General features: G+C 37.6%; 2 protein-coding genes across 2 annotated transcripts; one reads left to right on the forward strand and one right to left on the reverse strand.

The window, feature by feature from the left end:
- Positions 1–437: 437 nt before the first annotated feature.
- On the reverse strand, positions 438–11,951 carry rce1b (Ras converting CAAX endopeptidase 1b). Its single transcript, XM_077232680.1, is given in 6 exon segments — positions 438–789; positions 2,935–2,985; positions 3,054–3,125; positions 11,155–11,342; positions 11,773–11,797; positions 11,800–11,951. Coding segments are annotated over 6 exon segments (654 nt in total). The 5' UTR covers positions 11,894–11,951; the 3' UTR covers positions 438–565.
- A 732-nt stretch (positions 11,952–12,683) lies between these two features.
- Positions 12,684–18,467, forward strand: adssl (adenylosuccinate synthase, like). The gene is made up of 13 exons (XM_077233273.1): positions 12,684–12,947; positions 13,242–13,344; positions 13,555–13,623; positions 15,013–15,063; positions 15,198–15,264; positions 15,365–15,472; positions 15,642–15,723; positions 15,810–15,936; positions 16,081–16,235; positions 16,342–16,466; positions 17,122–17,219; positions 17,362–17,511; positions 17,650–18,467. Exons 1-13 carry the CDS (start codon positions 12,729–12,731, stop codon positions 17,700–17,702), a joined length of 1,407 nt encoding a protein of 468 aa, XP_077089388.1. The 5' UTR covers positions 12,684–12,728; the 3' UTR covers positions 17,703–18,467.
- Positions 18,468–18,768: the final 301 nt, after the last annotated feature.

An 18,768-nucleotide genomic window follows, 5' to 3' on the forward strand; every position in this document is an offset into this window, starting at 1 on the left:
TCTATAAACACTTTATGTGTTTTTACTGATTAGATAGCCATCTAATTTATCAAAATGATTCCATTTACACTTGGTCACATAAATGCGTTTTCACAATGGATATATATCCGATCTTCAATTCTGGCGGTATATATGCTGATTTAATAGAGTTCACGTCACCGAAAGCAACAAATATGAGCTGCATTTTATTTATCATCTAATTTCAAAATCAAAGGCCGCAATAGGAGAGAGCGCAGCAACATACACATCAGCATCTGGTTTTAATTTAACAACATGACAGCTGATAACTGCACTTTAATTGAATGAAAGAGAAATGAAAAAATAAAACATTCGAAAGAGCCTCTGAGCTACACTCCAGTTTGAAAACTATTAACACAAAATGCAAAGAAATGAAACATGAGAGTCGTTAATTTAGCATTTAGGCTGATGAATGTGTGGAGTCTTTTGCATGAAAGCAATATGCTTCATTTACTGTCTTTCATGCTCTCAGGAAGGGATCTCTTGCCCCAGTTATGTTTTTTTAAGACTTTCAGGTACATTTCCACCCAGGCACCATTAAGATGTGTCATGTGAAGTCAGAGCGAGGTGTAAGCAGTAGACTGCAGATGGGGGTCATGCCATAGAGAGCAGGATCTGTGAAGGGGAAGAGGAGGATAAGGAAGAGCAGAACACCCATCTGGTAGGAGAAAAAAATCACAGGCCTCTGTGGGTGCAGCAAAACTGAGTCAATGGCTGGAAAACCCATCCAGTTGCAAAACGAATGGCACAACACAGGTCCCACCAGATGACCTGATCATTAAGAAATTGAAATCTGAGGTGAGACACAAACCAGGGACCTCATTTTTATAAAACTGTGCGTAGGATCTGTAAGACTGGAAAAACTGGAAGGACTTTAAGAGAGGGCCACTCTCTGAGAAAACAAAGGAAATTAACATTTGAACTCCCCCTCATGCACTATTGAGATGAAGGTCTCACCTCCTTCATCCTAATCTACATTTCTCTCCCCCATTCTTCATCCTGGCAGAGGTCTCCCAAACTCACACAAGAATCTAAATGGTTTAATGTGAATGAATATCATCGAGTTTTATACATGTTTGGTATTATTTGAAATGTCTCTGTGCGACTGGTACAAATGTCTCATTCCCAGAGAAGTAAACCAAAAGGTAATAAACTTCTTAGGAAGTTTAGAAACATCTTCCACACTGGAGGGTGTGTCTTTGAGTTAACACCTGACCATTTGACTGAATGCTAATTTTCCACTGCTAGCAAATGGTGACTTACAGGTAAATTCCACTGTGGATGATGTTTAGATTTGAAATGAGGTCTGGGTATATAATGAAACGCAGCGAGAGCTCGGGGCTTTTTTTCTGTATCCAGATCAGCCCGTGAGGTCAAGAGCCGAGTCTCTCTGCCTCACGCATTTCTTGTCGGGTATTTTCCTCTTTGTACTAGAGCATTTGATGTTTTGCATTGATTACCTTGGAATTGATTATGGAATTGTATAATGATACATTTACCTGACATATTAAATTGTGACATTATTTTCATTCAAGAGTTTAAAAGAATAGTAAAACATTCGCTCACATTTAATGATGCACAGATATCATTAAAGCCTTATTAACGAGTTAATACATATGAGAAAATGTATTGCATTTAACCAAAAATACTTTGCCGCGAGAAATGACAGTAACAGCAAAGACCTTCACCGCTAATTCGAATACCGCCATTGGATCGAGTTAGACGGCCGTACTTAAAGTGTACGTGCGCCAGAAAGTCAAAAATGGCTTACGCAAAAAAATATTCAGACTTATAAACCGGTGCGTACGACGGAACCTGCGCAGAATTCACTTTATAAATCCCAGTCAGCGGAAGATTGTGCGCACATGCGTCTCCTCCTCGAAACAACCATATATGGAGCTTACAACGCCTAGTTTTACTATGCATATCCTCATCTGCATATCATTTGCATATAATTATTCATCCACGTGATAACATGTTTAGGTACAAGACATTAAGAAAATATGAAATGCGGATGTGATGTCACAATAGTTGATCATTTAGTAGCCTATCCTTGCCCTGTTTTTGAATAAATAAATTAAATAGTGTACAATACATTTCGGAGAAAGTTTTTCTCAATCTTTTCCACTGGCCAAAGAGTATTTTTAATTGATTTATGTTTTTAATGGAAACAGATAGACCTTGTTGTGCATTATTTGCACAAAACTATTTCTACTATTATCATGATAAGCAATTATCTCTGTAGTTAAAACATTAAAACACAGCATGCCAGAGGAAAAGTGTTCAAAAGCATTGCATCCACAACAAATATTTATATTTATTAAATAGCCTATAAAAAATGTTGTAACTTTTCAGTAATGATTTCATGTAATTTAAGTGTTTAACTCCATTAATCAGAATGGCATATTTAATCTAAATATTTACAACAGAAGTAAAACAAAATTTAAATCATTATTTTATTTATTTAAACTGTAATTGTGAACATGAACTGTATTTATGATTAGGACTTATAATTAAGGTTTATGGTTTTAGATGTGTTAGATGCTACATATGCGTCAGTTCCACTTAATGGCCCAACGCGCTTTTAAGAAGGGATGGATGTTTGCTTCATGTGATAGGCTTGGTGCAAATTTTTATTTGTATTATCTTTCTGTATATGTATAATTTTTTTTAGATTTTCTGTCTAAAAGTGATCAAAAAGACATTTAACTCAAGCTCACCATCGGTATCGCCAAACTGCTCCATCTCCAAAACGTTCGTGCGTAAATTTTCCCGTCAAGTTTGTTTTTATAAATCACAACTTGAGCGTCGGAAGTGGCGTACGCCTCTTTCAGGGCCTGTTTTGCGCGTATGCAACGGTTATAAATGAGGCCCCTGATGACACTGTATTTATACTTACATGTCACGGACACTCGCCTGTTCTTATGAATATGAAGGCAAAAATGGAGGTATAAGTGAACTAGAAAGCTGAAAAGATAACGTTATGAAGTGTTAGATGAGACAACATCAAATGTTAGGCATTTAAAAGCATTTACCTGTACAAATTAGGATCTCAAACACAGTGTCTTGTCCAAAGAGAAGCTGTTCAGTGATATGATGAAAATGGGCTATGTGGGACAGAAAGAACACAGTAAAGTCTGAACATAATGGAAAATTTAAACTCCAGATTCCCTGTCACGCTGAGTTTTTAATCATAATCACACCATGTTCGTTCATCGGCCAGAGGAGAACTGGCTCCCCGACTGAGGTTTCACCCAAATTCTTTTCTCCACTCTGTCTCCTGATAGAGTTTGGGTTCCTACTCAGTGTCGCCTCTGACTCGCTCAGTTGGGGATACTTAATATTCAGCAATATTACTGATTTGACCGCACTGACACTATTGGATGAGAACTCAACTTAGCTGGATGATGACATCACTGTTTTCTGCAGAGCTGCTTTATAGCTGAATTAAACTCATTGCATTATTGATGTACTTTACAGTTACTGAACTGAAATGAATCAACACTGAACTGATTTCAACTGAATAATTACTGTTTAGTAGCACTGCACGATTTGGGGAAAATGTCATATTGCGATTATTGAGGTCAATATTGCGATTGCGCTATAATAAACAAATGGTTTCATGAGTTATCTTGCTTGGTTCTCAAGGAAAATGCACACACAGATCAGTGATACTGCTGAAATGTGTATTTCTCTACTCAAACTAGCCACAACTAAATGCAGTGTTTTCAAATTAAAATAATATTTTTTAAAAATGAAATAATGACATCTTTGCATTACTGCAAACTTGTTATTGTCTCAATAGTACAATAGTATAAAATAAATAGAACAATAAATAAGAACAAGTATGCTCATGAAAATAAGATATTTTGTACACTCTGTCCAGACAAACAGGGACATTTAAGCAGGATGTGTATTGTGATTGTCAAAATATTTGGTAAGTAAAAAGAAATGTGAAGAAAAGTTTAGTGACAACATGTTACAATGTTTAAATCATGGTACAATGACTGGTAGGTTACTGTTTTTATGATTGCTTGACACAAATTTCACGATTTAAATTCAAATCTTGTGATTTGATTCCGATCTTGATTCAATATCGATTCATTTGGATAAATATTAGCTACATGTTAATTTTTCTAAAAAAAAAAAAAAAAAATCTCACCTAATGCTGTAAATATACAGAGAGCCCTGTCAGCTGGTATTATTATTAAAGGTTAAAAATAACAACTCAATTTAAATATAATGTGTTTTTTACTAGGCTATAATAACAACATTACAATATTTTAATGATATACTGTAAGTAAAAATATAATAAATATTTAATATAGTGCACATATTTAGCAAAATACTCCTTTCTCTATATATAATTTGTCTACCCAACTAATGTCCAATCAAATGGCTTTCCTGAGGTAAATTTAACGTTGTGACATATTGTTCGCCAGCTGTGTTATTGACCTCTTTCTGTTGTTGAAAAACACTGATTGATCGATATTATGTATGAGGCGTAAACATTTCGTTAAGTTGTACTGTATCTTCCAACACACCTATTGTTCATTCATGTTTATTTACTAAGAACTAATTATTATAGTTTTGCATGTTTAAATTAGTTTGTATTTTAATATCGTTTTCAAATTTCCTATAAATTTTAGTTTAGTTTTAGTTAGTTTCATTAATGGTTTAGTTAGTTTTAGTTTAGTTTTTATTTTGTGAACACATTTAGGCTATATTTAGTTTTTATATATTTAGTTTCAGTTTTTGTAATTATAATTAAGCAGAGTTAACAGAATACTTCCAGTAAAAGATATTTAATTTAGCAAAGTTTAATGTTTGCAGTTTAATAATACAAATAAATTAATTGTTAGAGATTGAACAAAGAACCAAACAAATGCAACTTAAATGTATAAAAGTAAAAATTATTAATTCATATCAAAGATGAAATCTTGTTAAACATGTGTTGTATAAGAAAAAGAAAGAAAAATACGCATATGATAATTATGATTAATCTTTTATGGTTATTTCTAAGATTAATCCTTTCAAATCCTTACAGTTATACTCGTATTCATAATAATAATAATAATAATAATAAATTTTATTTATATTGCGCTTTTCTTGTACCCAAAGCGCTACAAGTACAGTACAAAAGTAAATGCATTAAAAATTAAGATAAATTAACATACACCAATTAAGACACAAACACCTTCTTAAAAAAGATGGGTTTTTAACAGTTTCTTAAAACTCGTTAATGTTGTAGCATTCCTAATCGTTAAAGGGTTCCTTTAACGATTAGGTTCCTTACCCGCTTCCTCTCCCTCTGACATTTCCGTCAATACAACGAGAGGAAGCGGGAGCTGGTAAGAGGACTTTTCACGAGTGAAGATATTATTGCGCCAAGTCGAAGTGCTCAAAAGCACTTGTTATGGTATTCCGCCATACAATATAGTCATCAATTTTAAACGCTTAGAAAAGCGCAACGGTTTATTTTGTGTCACCAGCCCAGGTCAAGTTACACTACTCGAGTAACTGTGTTTACATAGGGAAAACGTGGAAGTGTTTGGTCGCTTCTCTACTTGGCCCATATTTAATGCATGGGCTAAGCTAAGTGCTAACATAGTTTTGCGGCAATACAGAGCGATATAGTGCACGCACTGAGACGAGAGAGGTATGTATCAACTCGTCTTAGTTAAGGGAATAACATAGTTTAATAAGAAAAACTGGTGGAGTATCCCTTTAAAGGAAGTGCATTCCACAACCAGGGGGCTGCCACAGAGAAAGCTCTTTCACCCATCGTTTTCAGTCTGCAAGAAGGCTGTTTCAGTAGAAAAGAGTGGGCGGAGCCCAAAGATTGAGAGGGCATATATGGCGTAATCAAATCACATATATATGATGGTGCAGTTCCATGTACAGCTTTATATGTTAAAATAAGAGTTTTAAAATCAATACGGGCATGTACCGGAAGCCAATGCAGGTTCCTAAGCACACCAGAGATATGCTGACGAAAAGGAGTATGTGTAAGAACACGTGCAGCTGAGTTCTGTATGTGTTGCAGTCGCTTAATGGACTTTGCAGGTAGGCCAAGATAAAGGGCATTACAATAATCAAGCCTAGAGGTCACAAGTGCATGGACAAGCCTCTCAGCATCAGGTAATGAAAGAAAAGGCCTGATCCTGGCAATATTCCTCAAATGGAAGAATGCAGATTTTGAAATGCTCTTGATATGTGCTTCAAGTGTTAAGTGAGAATCAAAAATTACACCAAGGTTGCGAACTTGAGGTAATGGAGACAGTACATTGTTTTCAATGTCTAAATTATTTTTTTTACCATTACAGGTAGCTGCAGGGGTACCAACTAAAAGAACCTCTGACTTAGTACCATTTAATTTAAGAAAATTGTGGTACATCCATAATTTAATTTCGTGCAGACAGTCAGAAAGCGTTGCTGATGTACCTGTGATATTAGTTTTTGTGCTAATATAAATCTGAGTATCATCAGCATAGAAGTGGAACCCCAAACCATGCTTTCTAATAATCTGCCCTAAAGGAAGCATGTAAATATTAAAAAGTATTGGGCCAAGGACAGACCCCTGAGGGACACCATGACATACCTGTCCAACGTTAGATTTATTATTTTCTAACGTGACGCACTGGGTACGATCAGTGAGGTAAGATTTATACCACTCCAACACTGTACCGGAAATACCAAGCCAAGTCTCAAGTCTCTCAATCAATATAGAGTGACACAGCGTATCAAAAGCTGCACTCAAATCTAACAGCACCAAGATAGTAAGGGCACCAGAGTCAGCAGAGACGAGGAGATCATTCATAACTCGGACCAAGGCAGTCTCAGTACTATGTCCTGATCGAAAACCAGATTGAAAAGGTTCTAAAAGCTCATTCATGGACAAGTGAGAATGTAGTTTTGACATAACAACACGTTCCAAAACCTTCGCCAAAAAGGAAGATTAGATATTGGCCTGTAATTAGACAGATCAGACACATCACACCCAGGCTTTTTAAGAACGGGTGTGATGGAAGCAACCTTAAGGGCTTGGGGAACAAGTCCAGTAGTAAGAGAAGCATTAACAATGTTCAAAATGAGAGGACTGATAGATGACAGACACTCCTTGAGAACATGAGTTGGAATAGGATCCAGAGTACAGGTAGAGGAACTCATCGTCATAATTAATTTGGAAATGTAATCAATGGTGACCGTTTGAAAACTAGAAAACGGGTAAGTGGACAATTTACAGGCTGAATCTCAGGAGGTGCACACAAAGAGAAAGAAGTAATAGACTGATAAATATTCTCAATTTTATCAGTAAAGAAAATCAGAAACTTATTGCACTGCTGCACAGTGGAACAAATAAGTGGATTGGTAGGTTTAAGGAGTTTGTTGATTACTCTAAACATCTTGTTTGGTTTTGCAGTACCGTCATTAATGATTTGAGAGTAGTATTCAGTTCTTGCTATTTTGAGGGCATCGCTATACCGAACCAAATGCTCATCATACATAAGTTTATGAACAGTGAGCCCTGATTTTTTATATTGTCGTTCCAACTGCCTGTTCTTTGCTTTAAGAGCCCTGAGCTCAATAGTAAACCAGGGTAATTCATGACATTTTACTTCTACTCTGACAAATGTATGTCTATTTGTGGGCTGACATGCTATTTGTATTTTCCGTTTTCTTATCAGTGTGATCTTCTAATCTTGTTGATTATTAAGTTTCACATGAGATGGTTATCTTACCTGGAATTAAGGTACAGCTGTTTTTGCATACGGTCTAGACATGATAGAAATAGGCCTACTTATTTGGCCATTTTGGCTTCTTAAGGCTGCAAAAGAGTTCAGACAGGGTGAGAAACGTTTGAGTACCAGAAACACTGCTAGCAACTCCAGACGATTGCTGGACCCCTCTGTAAAGGAGTGAAAGTCTCGACCACGGATCTAGAGCATAAAAACCTTGTGCGTGTTATCATAACTCTGCGAAACGGGTGGCAAAGGGAAGTGATTCCTTGATTTTTGATCCACCACTGTAACGGTTGTATGTGGAGCAGGCCCAACTGAACCAGAGGGGATGCTGCTGCCTTAAGACCCATCAGTCTGCGGCACAAACCCACCTGGACTCGACATCCTGTCCTTAATTGACTCAGACACTACTGCAATGACTGAACATGTGCGAGAGACAGCCATGCCCACATTGTGTGAGAGTCTAGATCTATGCCCAGAAAAGTCATGTGTTGACGTGGCAGCAACACACTCTTCTGAAGGTTTATGCATAAACCCAAGCTCCTCAAATGGCTGAGTACCAAATTGAGATGTACTATTGCCAAGTCCTGACATTGAGCTAATATCAGCCAATCGTCCAGGTAGTTTAAAATTCGGATGCCCTGGCCAGAGCTGCGTCCATATACTTTGTGAACGTTCAAGGAGCCAGAGCCAATCTGAACGGAAGAACACAGTATTGATATGCTTTGCCCTCGAACGCAAACCTGAGGAACTTCCTGTGCCTCTTGACGACCTGGATGTGGAAGTACGCATCCTTCAGATCAATAGTCACAAACCAATCTCCGGTTTGGACATGAGTGAGTGGACACTTCAACGTCAGCATTTTGAATTTGCTCACTCTGAGCACAAGGTTTAGGCGACGTTAAGTCCAGTATTGGACTCAAGCCACCATCCTTTTTGGGCACAACAAAATAGCGGCTGTAGAAGCCAGACTCCATCTGAGTGAGGGATATTTCTTCTATAGCCCCTTTCTCTAGGAGTGACACAATCTCCTGATTCAGAGTCGAAATCTCCCCAGGATACACCGTGGTGAGAAGGATCCCGCCAAAAGGAGGTGGGCCTTTCCTGAATTGGATGGTGTAATTGGATTGTGAGCTTCTGGATTAGGCCGCAAATCGTCAAGAAACGAAAATGACGGGGTCCGAGCCACACTAGTCTGCGAGCAATCGGCTCTGAATATTCAAATATTCCGTCTGCTCGCTCTCCATGCGTTCAATCTCATAATCGTCACCCCAAGCATCCATCTGTTGCAGCACCTCTGCAACCGCAGAAATGGAGAGGAGGGGGTAAGAAACGAGGCTTTCTTTCCTCAGAAACCAGGTGACTCTGGAGCGCAAAACTTTCAAACGCAGGCTATCACAGTGACGACAGTAAGATAGGCCGTTAATCGCCGCCTGGGCATGTTTAAGACCCAGACATTGCACGCACCTGTCATCGTGTCCGCTTGAGAGGTGAGGTAAAACTGCTCCGCATTATAGCAAAGAACACGACAAACATGCTTTCCTACGGGCAACAGAAAATCCACTTCCTGAAGGAATAAAATCTGAGGAAATAGCACGCAGAACACTAATATAACGCATACGTGACGCATTCTTAGGGTGGTGCTAAGTGCTATTGGCCAAAAAAATTGGCGTGATGGTATAAGGCAGGGCTCTAGAGTGCGACTAAAATTTTTCCTAGGTCGCACCGGTGCACCTAACATTTGACCTCCTTTGACGGAACTCACACTCATGGTTGGATCATATCGTTGTCTAAACCAATAAGAGACAGAGATGGGGCGGGTCTTTGCCTATGATTGGCTGTGGTCCAGATATTCCTGTAGGCCTACACTGCTCCGTGCTGTGTGTTTGAAATTGCGACCTGAGCACCAGAGAATCAGTTATGGCAATCAGCATCAGCAGAATAAACACAAGAAAACAGACAACGAACAATGAAAAGAAATAGACCCATAGAGAGTTTTTTCTTTAAGAAAAGCAGGCCTGTTCCCCCCAACACTCTCCCTGGTTAATGCTCCGACAACAGCCCAAACATGGAGCTCCTTCAGCCACCAGTCTCCCCAGTCCCTGGTAAGATGCCAAGTTGGTCTTACCAGGGACTGGTCCTTCGCCGGAGATGGCATCCAACTCAGAGCCTACTGAGCCTGAGCTAGAGACTCAAAATAAATTGGGGAAAACATATACATTTTGTAAAGACTGGTTAGACCAGTTTCCCTGGTTAAGGTCCAATAAGAAAGAGAACATAATACACTGCATTTATTGTAAAGAATGTGGCCAGAACATGGCAGGGAACAGTGCATTTGTAAGCGGATCAACAACGTTTCAAATCGAAACGCTGAAAAAGCACAATATTTTTTTAAAAAATGCCGCGATAATTGTGTCACCAAAGTGGCCCCTCTCCCGGCTGCATTTCAGCGGCAGGCAGCAGCTATCAGGTCCTCAGAACAATCAGAGATGATAATAAAATTCAACGTCGCCTATAACATCGCAAAAGAAGAGCTGCCATTCACCAAATTTAGATTGGAAATCATTCTGATTAAGAAAAATGGATTAGACGTGAACCCGACGTACAGCAATGACGTTGCATGTGCCCAATTTATTGGGGTAGCCTAATGGCCGTCAAATTTTAAAAAAATACGACTGTTACCATAGCGAATTCCACATGTCATTTATGATCGACGGTTCAGGGAAGCACTTTTAAACAGTAGCACTTTCTATTTTGAAATGTTTATTTTGCTTAAAAGACAAGTTTGGTATTTTACACTTAAAGCCCTGTTTTAAGATCGTTTCTGATGAAATAGAACGGTTAAGATTGAAATTTGGACAAATGCTGCTGTCCCGACAATTTTCGGTTTCTGTATTAGCTACACCTTACTCTTGTTTAAAATAATTTACATAATATGAATGTATATGGAGGTGATAAAAAGGTGACATTGAAACTGTGGCGTTAAAGGCAACGCAGCCAAGGAAAAATTTGGGTGCACCTACATTTTGTCCTGGTGCACTTAAAAAAAGTTATTCTGGAGCCCTGGTATAAGGGCTTTTGCGATATGATTAATCGTGCAGCACTACTGTTTAGTAATGTCTTTTTACAGCTGCTTTACAGCAGAGTTTAATTCTGTTTGCATCATTTAATCTTATTTTCCTGTTTATCACTAAAAAGCTGCTTTGACACCATCTATAAAGTGCTATATATAGGTAACTTGACTTGATTAAACATTTCTGAACTATATGCAATACCTTTTAAAAGCATGCACACAAGCAATCCTACATTCACTGCTTGTTATTAGAGCTCGACATCGCCATCTGCTGGAAGGACAACATATTTCTACATTATCGTCTTGCTATTTTAAACTTACCCACACCACCACCAGAAGAGAGGATGAAGCTGGCAGCAGTGGGACCGATGCATTGCACCAACATGGGAATCATGGACGCTTGAAAAACTAACTCCTCTGTTAATGGAGCCAACACCTGGTTTCTAAGCCATCATAAATGTCTCACACACTTGCTCCATGACCGAGAATCTGCTCGTGAGAATTTGCAACTAAAGAGAAGACAGCAATAACATACCATAGTGAGTGTCAGCAGCAGCAGAGTTGCAGGCAGTTGAAACATACAGTACATCATATTAAATTAAATCAAATTAAGTACAATTTTTAATTTATATTAACTTACTAAAAAAAGAATACTCTTTAACACTTGATAAAGTACCTGAATATTGAATTATGCATGGATCTCTCTGGCATGCAGCTCACACTCACCCTGACTTTTATGTAATGAGTCCATGCCAGTCAAAACTAGTGTTGAAACAGCTGACACACAAAACACCGGTGAAACGCCTTTTTATTGTGTTTGGATGATCCCTAAGAATGTACAGAGAATATGACATAATTGAAACATTTTAAACTGCAACTGAACTGTTCTTCAATTAGATAATTAGATAGTCCAGTGCTTTGCTACAGCTTTATCACTACCTGGGTAAGTTGCCCCTCCATACAAACTCCCAACATACAAACAGACAAGCAGTAAACAACACATAACATACATGTAACACTCTCCTTCAAAAGTTTCTGGGAGGGTTTTGATTGATAACATCGTCCGTTAGTCCAAAGAAACATGCTGCTCTCTGAAAAGTAGATAATGAGCTGCTTGCAGTTCATTACGTAGCCTGTTATCAAGCTCGAGCAAAGCAGTGGAATAGCATGTTTTTTTGTCCAGTTTATGCATGTCTTCTCATGGTCAACTATACTTTAAACAACTGAATGAATAAAATGTTTTAATAGTGGAAGTGGCTATACATTTTTTACTTTTAAAATGCAATTTACCAGTGTTTGGATTTGCAACTCAGACTGGTTTGGCTGTTTTTTAGAAGTTTAGAGAGTCAAACATTTTTTCATATTAAATAAATATTCCGATTTGTTTATATTAAATAAATATTCAGATTACTAGTTTTACTAGATCGTAAAGAATAAGACAGATGTTGTGGTTGAACAAAAGAAGCCTCAGCCGAAAGTCAGAATTAACAATAATAACATAGACAAAAACATTATTTATTTATTTACAAGTAATAAAAGACAAAAACAATTAAATGCAAAAATAGTTATGTTTCCACAAAAAATACCCGCCAAATACCCACGTGAAGCAATATATGATAAGCGTATAAAACTAGCAATATCAATAACCTGGGGCGGGAATAAACTTAATTGAGTTTCATTACATTAGCATGTCTCATACACTCCGATTTAATTCCGATATTTTTTACAAGCGTGCATGTGTTCATTCCTCCAGTGCAGGTTTCAAGGTCGTGTGTTCGAACTCCATCGCCTCTTTTGTTGTTTTTGACTGCGGACTTTTATTTTGAAGGCCAATCTCGTGCGCTGCTTTGTTGCAGTAGCCTAGCCGCTTTCACGCTGTTCTTCACACTCTCGGCATGGCTGCGGATAGCACAATGTCTAATGGTCAGGAAACGGCCTCGCTGAACGGCGAACCCGTGCTCAAGCGCTCCAGAGACAGCGTGGACTCGCTGCGGATCCTGCGGGAGCCCCAGAATAAAGTGACCGTAGTTTTGGGAGCTCAGTGGGGAGATGAGGGGAAAGGGAAAGTGGTCGACCTCTTGGCAATGGACGCCGACATTGTATGCAGATGCCAGGTGTGTGTCCAACCGCGCATCAATTTGTGTTTATAAGAGTTTATGAGCAAACATTATCTGTGGTGTCTGAGGATTGCGTTTATTACACAGTTTAATTGAGGTAAAAGCGAAAAAACATACAACCACTTTCAGACGACGTATCACTAACCTAGCAATGAAGCCAAAGTTTCCTTTATTGTTGTCATCGCCATCGCCACTTTTTGGCGGCAGGACAAGTGAGGTAACGTTTCCTGCGGCTCTGTTTTTATCTTATCGCGATACTTGCGCTCATGTTTGATTCAACTGTGTTATCAGGGAGGAAATAACGCGGGACACACAGTGGTCGTGGACTCGGTTGAGTACGACTTTCACCTGCTTCCTAGTGGCGTTCTCAACAAAAAGGCCATCTCATTTATTGGTATGTTTTGTTTGATCTATTAAATCACATGTTGCTTGCTTTACTGCCCGCTAATTTTTACTAAGTGTCCGTTTCATTATGTATTTATAACTCTCCATTAAAACGTAGTCATTTCTCATTGAATTTTTCTTGTTTCATTGTTTGGGTTAGGATGTTAACCTTTGACCTGCTGTTGTGATTGTTGACATCCTTTCTTTTTCTTTCCCACAGGAAATGGTGTTGTGATACATCTGCCAGGTCTTTTTGATGAGGCTGAGAAGAACTTGCAGAAAGGCGATGGTAAAATGATCAGTATATGGAGTGAAATACACAACAATGTTAAACATGAGGTCATTGTGATATCATTTGCTTAATATATATTCCATGTATTTAAGATACCTACATATCAGGACTGGACAATGTAGCTAAAAATGTGTACCTTAGTATTTTTGCAAATGAAAAAGACATGATCTGGATTGAACAGCTATTGTTACAAAGTACATACAAATGGTTTACTGCAAAATCAGTGACATTTTTTTTAATAATCTGGTCCTAGTGGTGACCAAGGCAAGTACTTTTGTTTTAATAAACGAACGCAAAAGGAAGATTTAAGTCATATTTACTTAACTTAAGGGTACTTAACGTGCAATGTACAATAACGTATAACATACATTATAATAACGTAGAATATGAAAACATGAAATATACAAGTATGAAAATTATAAAAAAAGTCCAGTCTTCCTTACAAAAAGCTGTGGTTGTTGCAACAACAAAATCAGTACTTTGTAGATGTAGAACAAAGAAACATGGAAGCATCACACATTACATAGAACAAGTGGAAAGTCTATTAGTTTGCAAGACTTCATGCACAGATCTATTCTGACATACAGTATCAGATTTTTTCGCGACGATTTTCACTGTCAAAATATTGCATTTTCCAATTTAATCCTGCCTTTAAATAAGGTTGTCAAATACAAAAATTCTGCAATGTGTAGATGATAGTAGCATGAAACAATTATATATATGGTTGTTTTTGTATTGTTTGAGCTCTGTCAGATGAAGTATTAATGCTGTTTTTACATTAACCACTTAACGTCAAAGATCGCAGTCGGCCCCAGATTATTGTTGTTCAACATCACTGCACGTTAAAACATCCCACTCGTACTTGATCTGAAATCGTGAATGGGCAGTTCTCCATTCCAGACATTAGAGTGCATTAGAGTTATAAATGGGCCATAAATAACTTCTTTAGCATTTTTATTAGCCTTCTCTAAAAACGCATAACATGGTCTTATGAAATGATTCAGAAAATGCATAGTTTAAGACATAATCCTCAGATTTGAAATGAAGCTTGACCACACTTGTGGCTTCACTGTAATTTTGGTTATAAGTTGTTATACCCCATTTATGTAATATTTTTTATACATTTCAACTTATATTATTATTATTTTTGTTTTTATGTTTGAGCTTATATATCTCCATATTAATAACAGTCTGAGTAATTCTGAGTCTTGAATTGTAAACTCTCAGGTGTCAGCTTTTTAAATATGTTGATTATGTGTCTATCCAGAATGACTTGTGAGCAGCAACTTTTTTATTTTGGGTATGTCATATATGCCCCACTTGCCAAAATGAGGGGTGTCTAGTAAGGGGTTAATGAGTTTTATTTTATGGCTTTGTTTATATTAGGACTTCAAGGATGGGAGGAACGACTGAAGATATCTGACAGGGCACATATTGGTACGGTTTTGTTTGGACTTCATGAGTAATTTTGACGTATTCCAGATGACATGCTTTTGTCTCGGATAAATAAAAATACCAGGAAACTTATATCAATGACATTAGAATTAGAGCTGTTCTCTTTTTCTGTGTAGTGTTCAACTTCCATCAGGCTGTTGATGGGATACAGGAGCAGCTGAGACAGCAGCAGGCAGGGAAAAAGTGGGTTTTCTTTTCTTTCTTTTTTTCACTTATAACAGCTCACATTTGCAGATAATTTTCTACAAGATTGATATTGAGTTCATCCTCCTTTGTTTTACAGTTTGGGCACCACTAAGAAGGGCATTGGACCTGCATATTCCTCCAAAGCAGCACGTAATGGACTGAGAGTGTGTGATCTGGTCTCAGACTTCTCAGTATTTGAGGAAAAGTGAGCATAATGATAGATTTCTATTTAATATTTCAGAAAACTACTTGATTACATTGAATTCTATGTATTGTTTCGTAATAATCATATCTGCTTTTGTTAGACTTTCTTTCTCTGTGAAAATTAGGACTTCATGAAGACAGATTAAAAACTTGTAAATATCTGTCTGCAGATTTCGGGTGCTGGCTGGTCATTTTCAGACCACATATCCTAACCTTAATATTGATACTGATGCTGAGCTGGAGCAACTGAAGGTGATTAGCATCTCGGCATCATTAGTATGTGTTCAACTTCTAAATCATGAACCTGCCCAGTAGTATTTTCTCCATTTCACCCACAGGGTTATGCTGAGAGGTTACGGCCCCTTGTAACTGATGGGGTTTATTTCATGCACAAAGCCCTTACTGGACCAAGCAAGAAGATTCTGGTGGAAGGAGCTAATGCTGCCTTACTGGATATCGATTTTGGTATGATTGTCAATCCCGCATAAATGGGAAGATCCACTGGTGTGCTTTAAAATGTTTTGACCTTCCAAGAACAGTGGAATTTGTATTTGACCGTGTGAATGATACAAATGTTGTCTTAACATAGAATGTTTCCATCTCTCTCAGGGACCTACCCCTTTGTGACCTCATCAAACTGTACGGTCGGAGGCGTTTGCACAGGCCTTGGAGTCCCTCCGTCTCATGTTGGCCGTGTGTATGGAGTGGTGAAGGCCTACACCACCAGGGTGGGAGTGGGAGCATTCCCTACTGAGCAAGATAATGTGAGTCTGTGTCAGGGTGTGTTTTGAAGAGGAGTCGGGGTAAAACTTGTGACATATCTTCACATGTATTGTACTTGAAAATTGAAAATATTCTCGTATTTTCTAGGAAACTGGTAATCTGCTGCAGAGCAAAGGGAGGGAATTTGGCGTCACAACAGGCAGGCGGCGTCGCTGTGGATGGCTGGACTTGGTTTTGGTTCGCTATGCCCACATGGTTAATGGTTTTTCAGCGTGAGTTATGTTCAGTGTTTTAATTTCACTACCGTTCTAAAATTTGAGCTCAGTAATATTTTTTTAATATGTTGTCTCTTCTGCTCACCAAGGATCAATTTATTTTATCAACAAATAAAAAGTAATATTGTGAAATATTACAATTTAAAATAATGGTTTTCTTTTTATTATATTTTAAAATATAATTTATTTCTGTGATGGAAAAGCTGAATTTTCAGCACCATTACTCCAGTCTTTAGTGTCACATGATCCTTCAGAAATCATTTGAATATGCTAATTTGCTGCTTAAGAAACATGTTGAAAACAGTGCTGCTTAATAGTTTTGTGCAAACTGTCATACTTTTCCCTCAGGATTCTTTGATGAATAGAAAGTTCAGAAGAGCATCATTTATTTGAAATAGAAATATTCTGTAACATTAAAAATATCATTACTGGCACTTTTGATCAATTTAATGCATCCTTGCTGAATAAATTAACTTCTTTAAAAAAAAATCTTAAAACCCCAAACCTTTTGGTAGAGAGTACAAGTGGGACAGTTATGTAATTGTAACAGTTTGAACCAGTCTCTATTTTTCTTTGTTGTAGCTATTACCAAGATTGAATTTAAGATTTGTTCAGTTTAATTTAACAACACTTTTCCTTCTGTTTCTCTCAGCATTGCACTGACAAAGCTAGACATTCTTGACACATTGCCAGAAATAAAGATTGGCATAGCTTACACAGTTGATGGAAAGCCTCTTCCCAGTTTTCCTGGTAAGTTACCAATTTTAACACATGTTCAGATTTGTCACGGATTACAATGATATTCACACACATTACAATATTACCATGCTTTTTGTCATTTACTAGCATAGACCTTTTCTGATAATGGAGGGGTAATATTTGTATATTTCAGCAAACATGGATGTCCTCACAAAGGTTCAGGTGACTTATGAGACGTTTCCTGGCTGGTGTTGTAGCACTGAGGAAGTGCGCAGTTTTGATGAGCTGCCATCACAGGCTCAAGCTTACATTCACTTTATCGAGAATTTCCTGCAGGTCCCAGGTAAAAATACACATACTATATCATTTATTCATTTAGAATGTTTCAGCCTCTGACATATGCAGCAACAGAATGAAATATGTCCTACTGGCATGCTTAGAAATGACAAAATGATTATTAGAAAATGTTTTCTCTTTTTAGTGAAGTGGGTGGGAGTTGGCAAGTCAAGAGAGAGCATGATAAAGCTGTTCTGACGAGGGGAACGGGAAAGACTGAACTTCATTTGATGGTCTGCCAGGACATCCGTCGTCATGACTGTTGGAGGACCAGAACTTTCTTTTATGCATCAGCGCTGCGATTAAGACTAACCATGGGTTTAAAATCCACTGAATGTTCCACTCAAAGTGAACACCAGCATTGTGTATAGAGGTCAGGTGTGAGCACCAGACCCGCTTCCCTGCATTCGTAATTCCTTGACTTGTACTCATTTGTTTCAAAGTGCGTCCCAGAGCTGCTCAGAACATACCTCTGTCAATCACTCCTAGTTAGCTTAAGTCTGTCTGAAAGTGATGAATTGCATAACTTCAGACTGAAGGGCGTCATCATTTTATTGTATATCTCTTAAAATCAAACTTAGCACTCTGAGCATTCAAATTACCATATTCATTGCTATTTGGTGGATAAAACCAAACTGATTTTTAAGATGGTCATGTACTGTTTATTTTTTTATGTAATCAAGTGTGATGTTTTTTTTTTAACTCAGTGTTTGTGTATACTCTTAAGATTAATTTGATGTTGTTTGAAATACCAAAAGGGACTTTCACACATAAGTATTTGTGATATTGAAAGAAAAAAAGGCAGTTAACCTTCTGTCAGTGATTAGTGCACTCCGACACAGCTTTTGAATCTATGAACAAGTTACACATGCACAGATATAAATTGCATTCCATCTAGTGCACAAACTCATTTGCTGCTTTTAAAAAAATAATAATAAAGTGCAAAACTAATTATGGTTTTAATTGATGCTTGATTTGATTTGAGTTTTTTCCTCCAAAAAATCTATGCATATATTCTGTTTTTGATTAAACTTAAAAGATGAATCCATTTTAACGCACTAAATGTACCACATAACAGCTACTTGTTTGAAAATGAAAGTAGTAATAAGGTAAAAATGATACAAAACTTCTCAATATATTTTGCAATATCCGTTATGAGGATATGGTGAGTAACAGTTCAGTAGGGATTTAGGATTCAAATGAACTGGGTAATCTGTATTATCGGAATAAAACATTTCTTGAGAGGCTTCAGGCATTCAAGTAA

Source organism: Siphateles boraxobius, unplaced genomic scaffold, assembly GCF_051911475.1.
Source record: "Siphateles boraxobius isolate OS27281-9 unplaced genomic scaffold, OSU_SipBor_1 18, whole genome shotgun sequence".
In the NCBI taxonomy this organism is placed as follows: domain Eukaryota; kingdom Metazoa; phylum Chordata; class Actinopteri; order Cypriniformes; family Leuciscidae; genus Siphateles; species Siphateles boraxobius.

Bases quoted from the DNA above. Each gene is read 5' to 3' on its own strand.
- adssl (XM_077233273.1), top strand. From the start codon at position 12,729: ATGGCTGCGGATAGCACAATGTCTAATGGTCAGGAAACGGCCTCGCTG. The intron at 15,064-15,197 runs GTACGGTTTTGT...TTTTCTGTGTAG, and splicing joins ATCTGACAGGGCACATATTG to TGTTCAACTTCCATCAGGCT. The intron at 16,236-16,341 runs GTGAGTCTGTGT...CGTATTTTCTAG, and splicing joins TCCCTACTGAGCAAGATAAT to GAAACTGGTAATCTGCTGCA.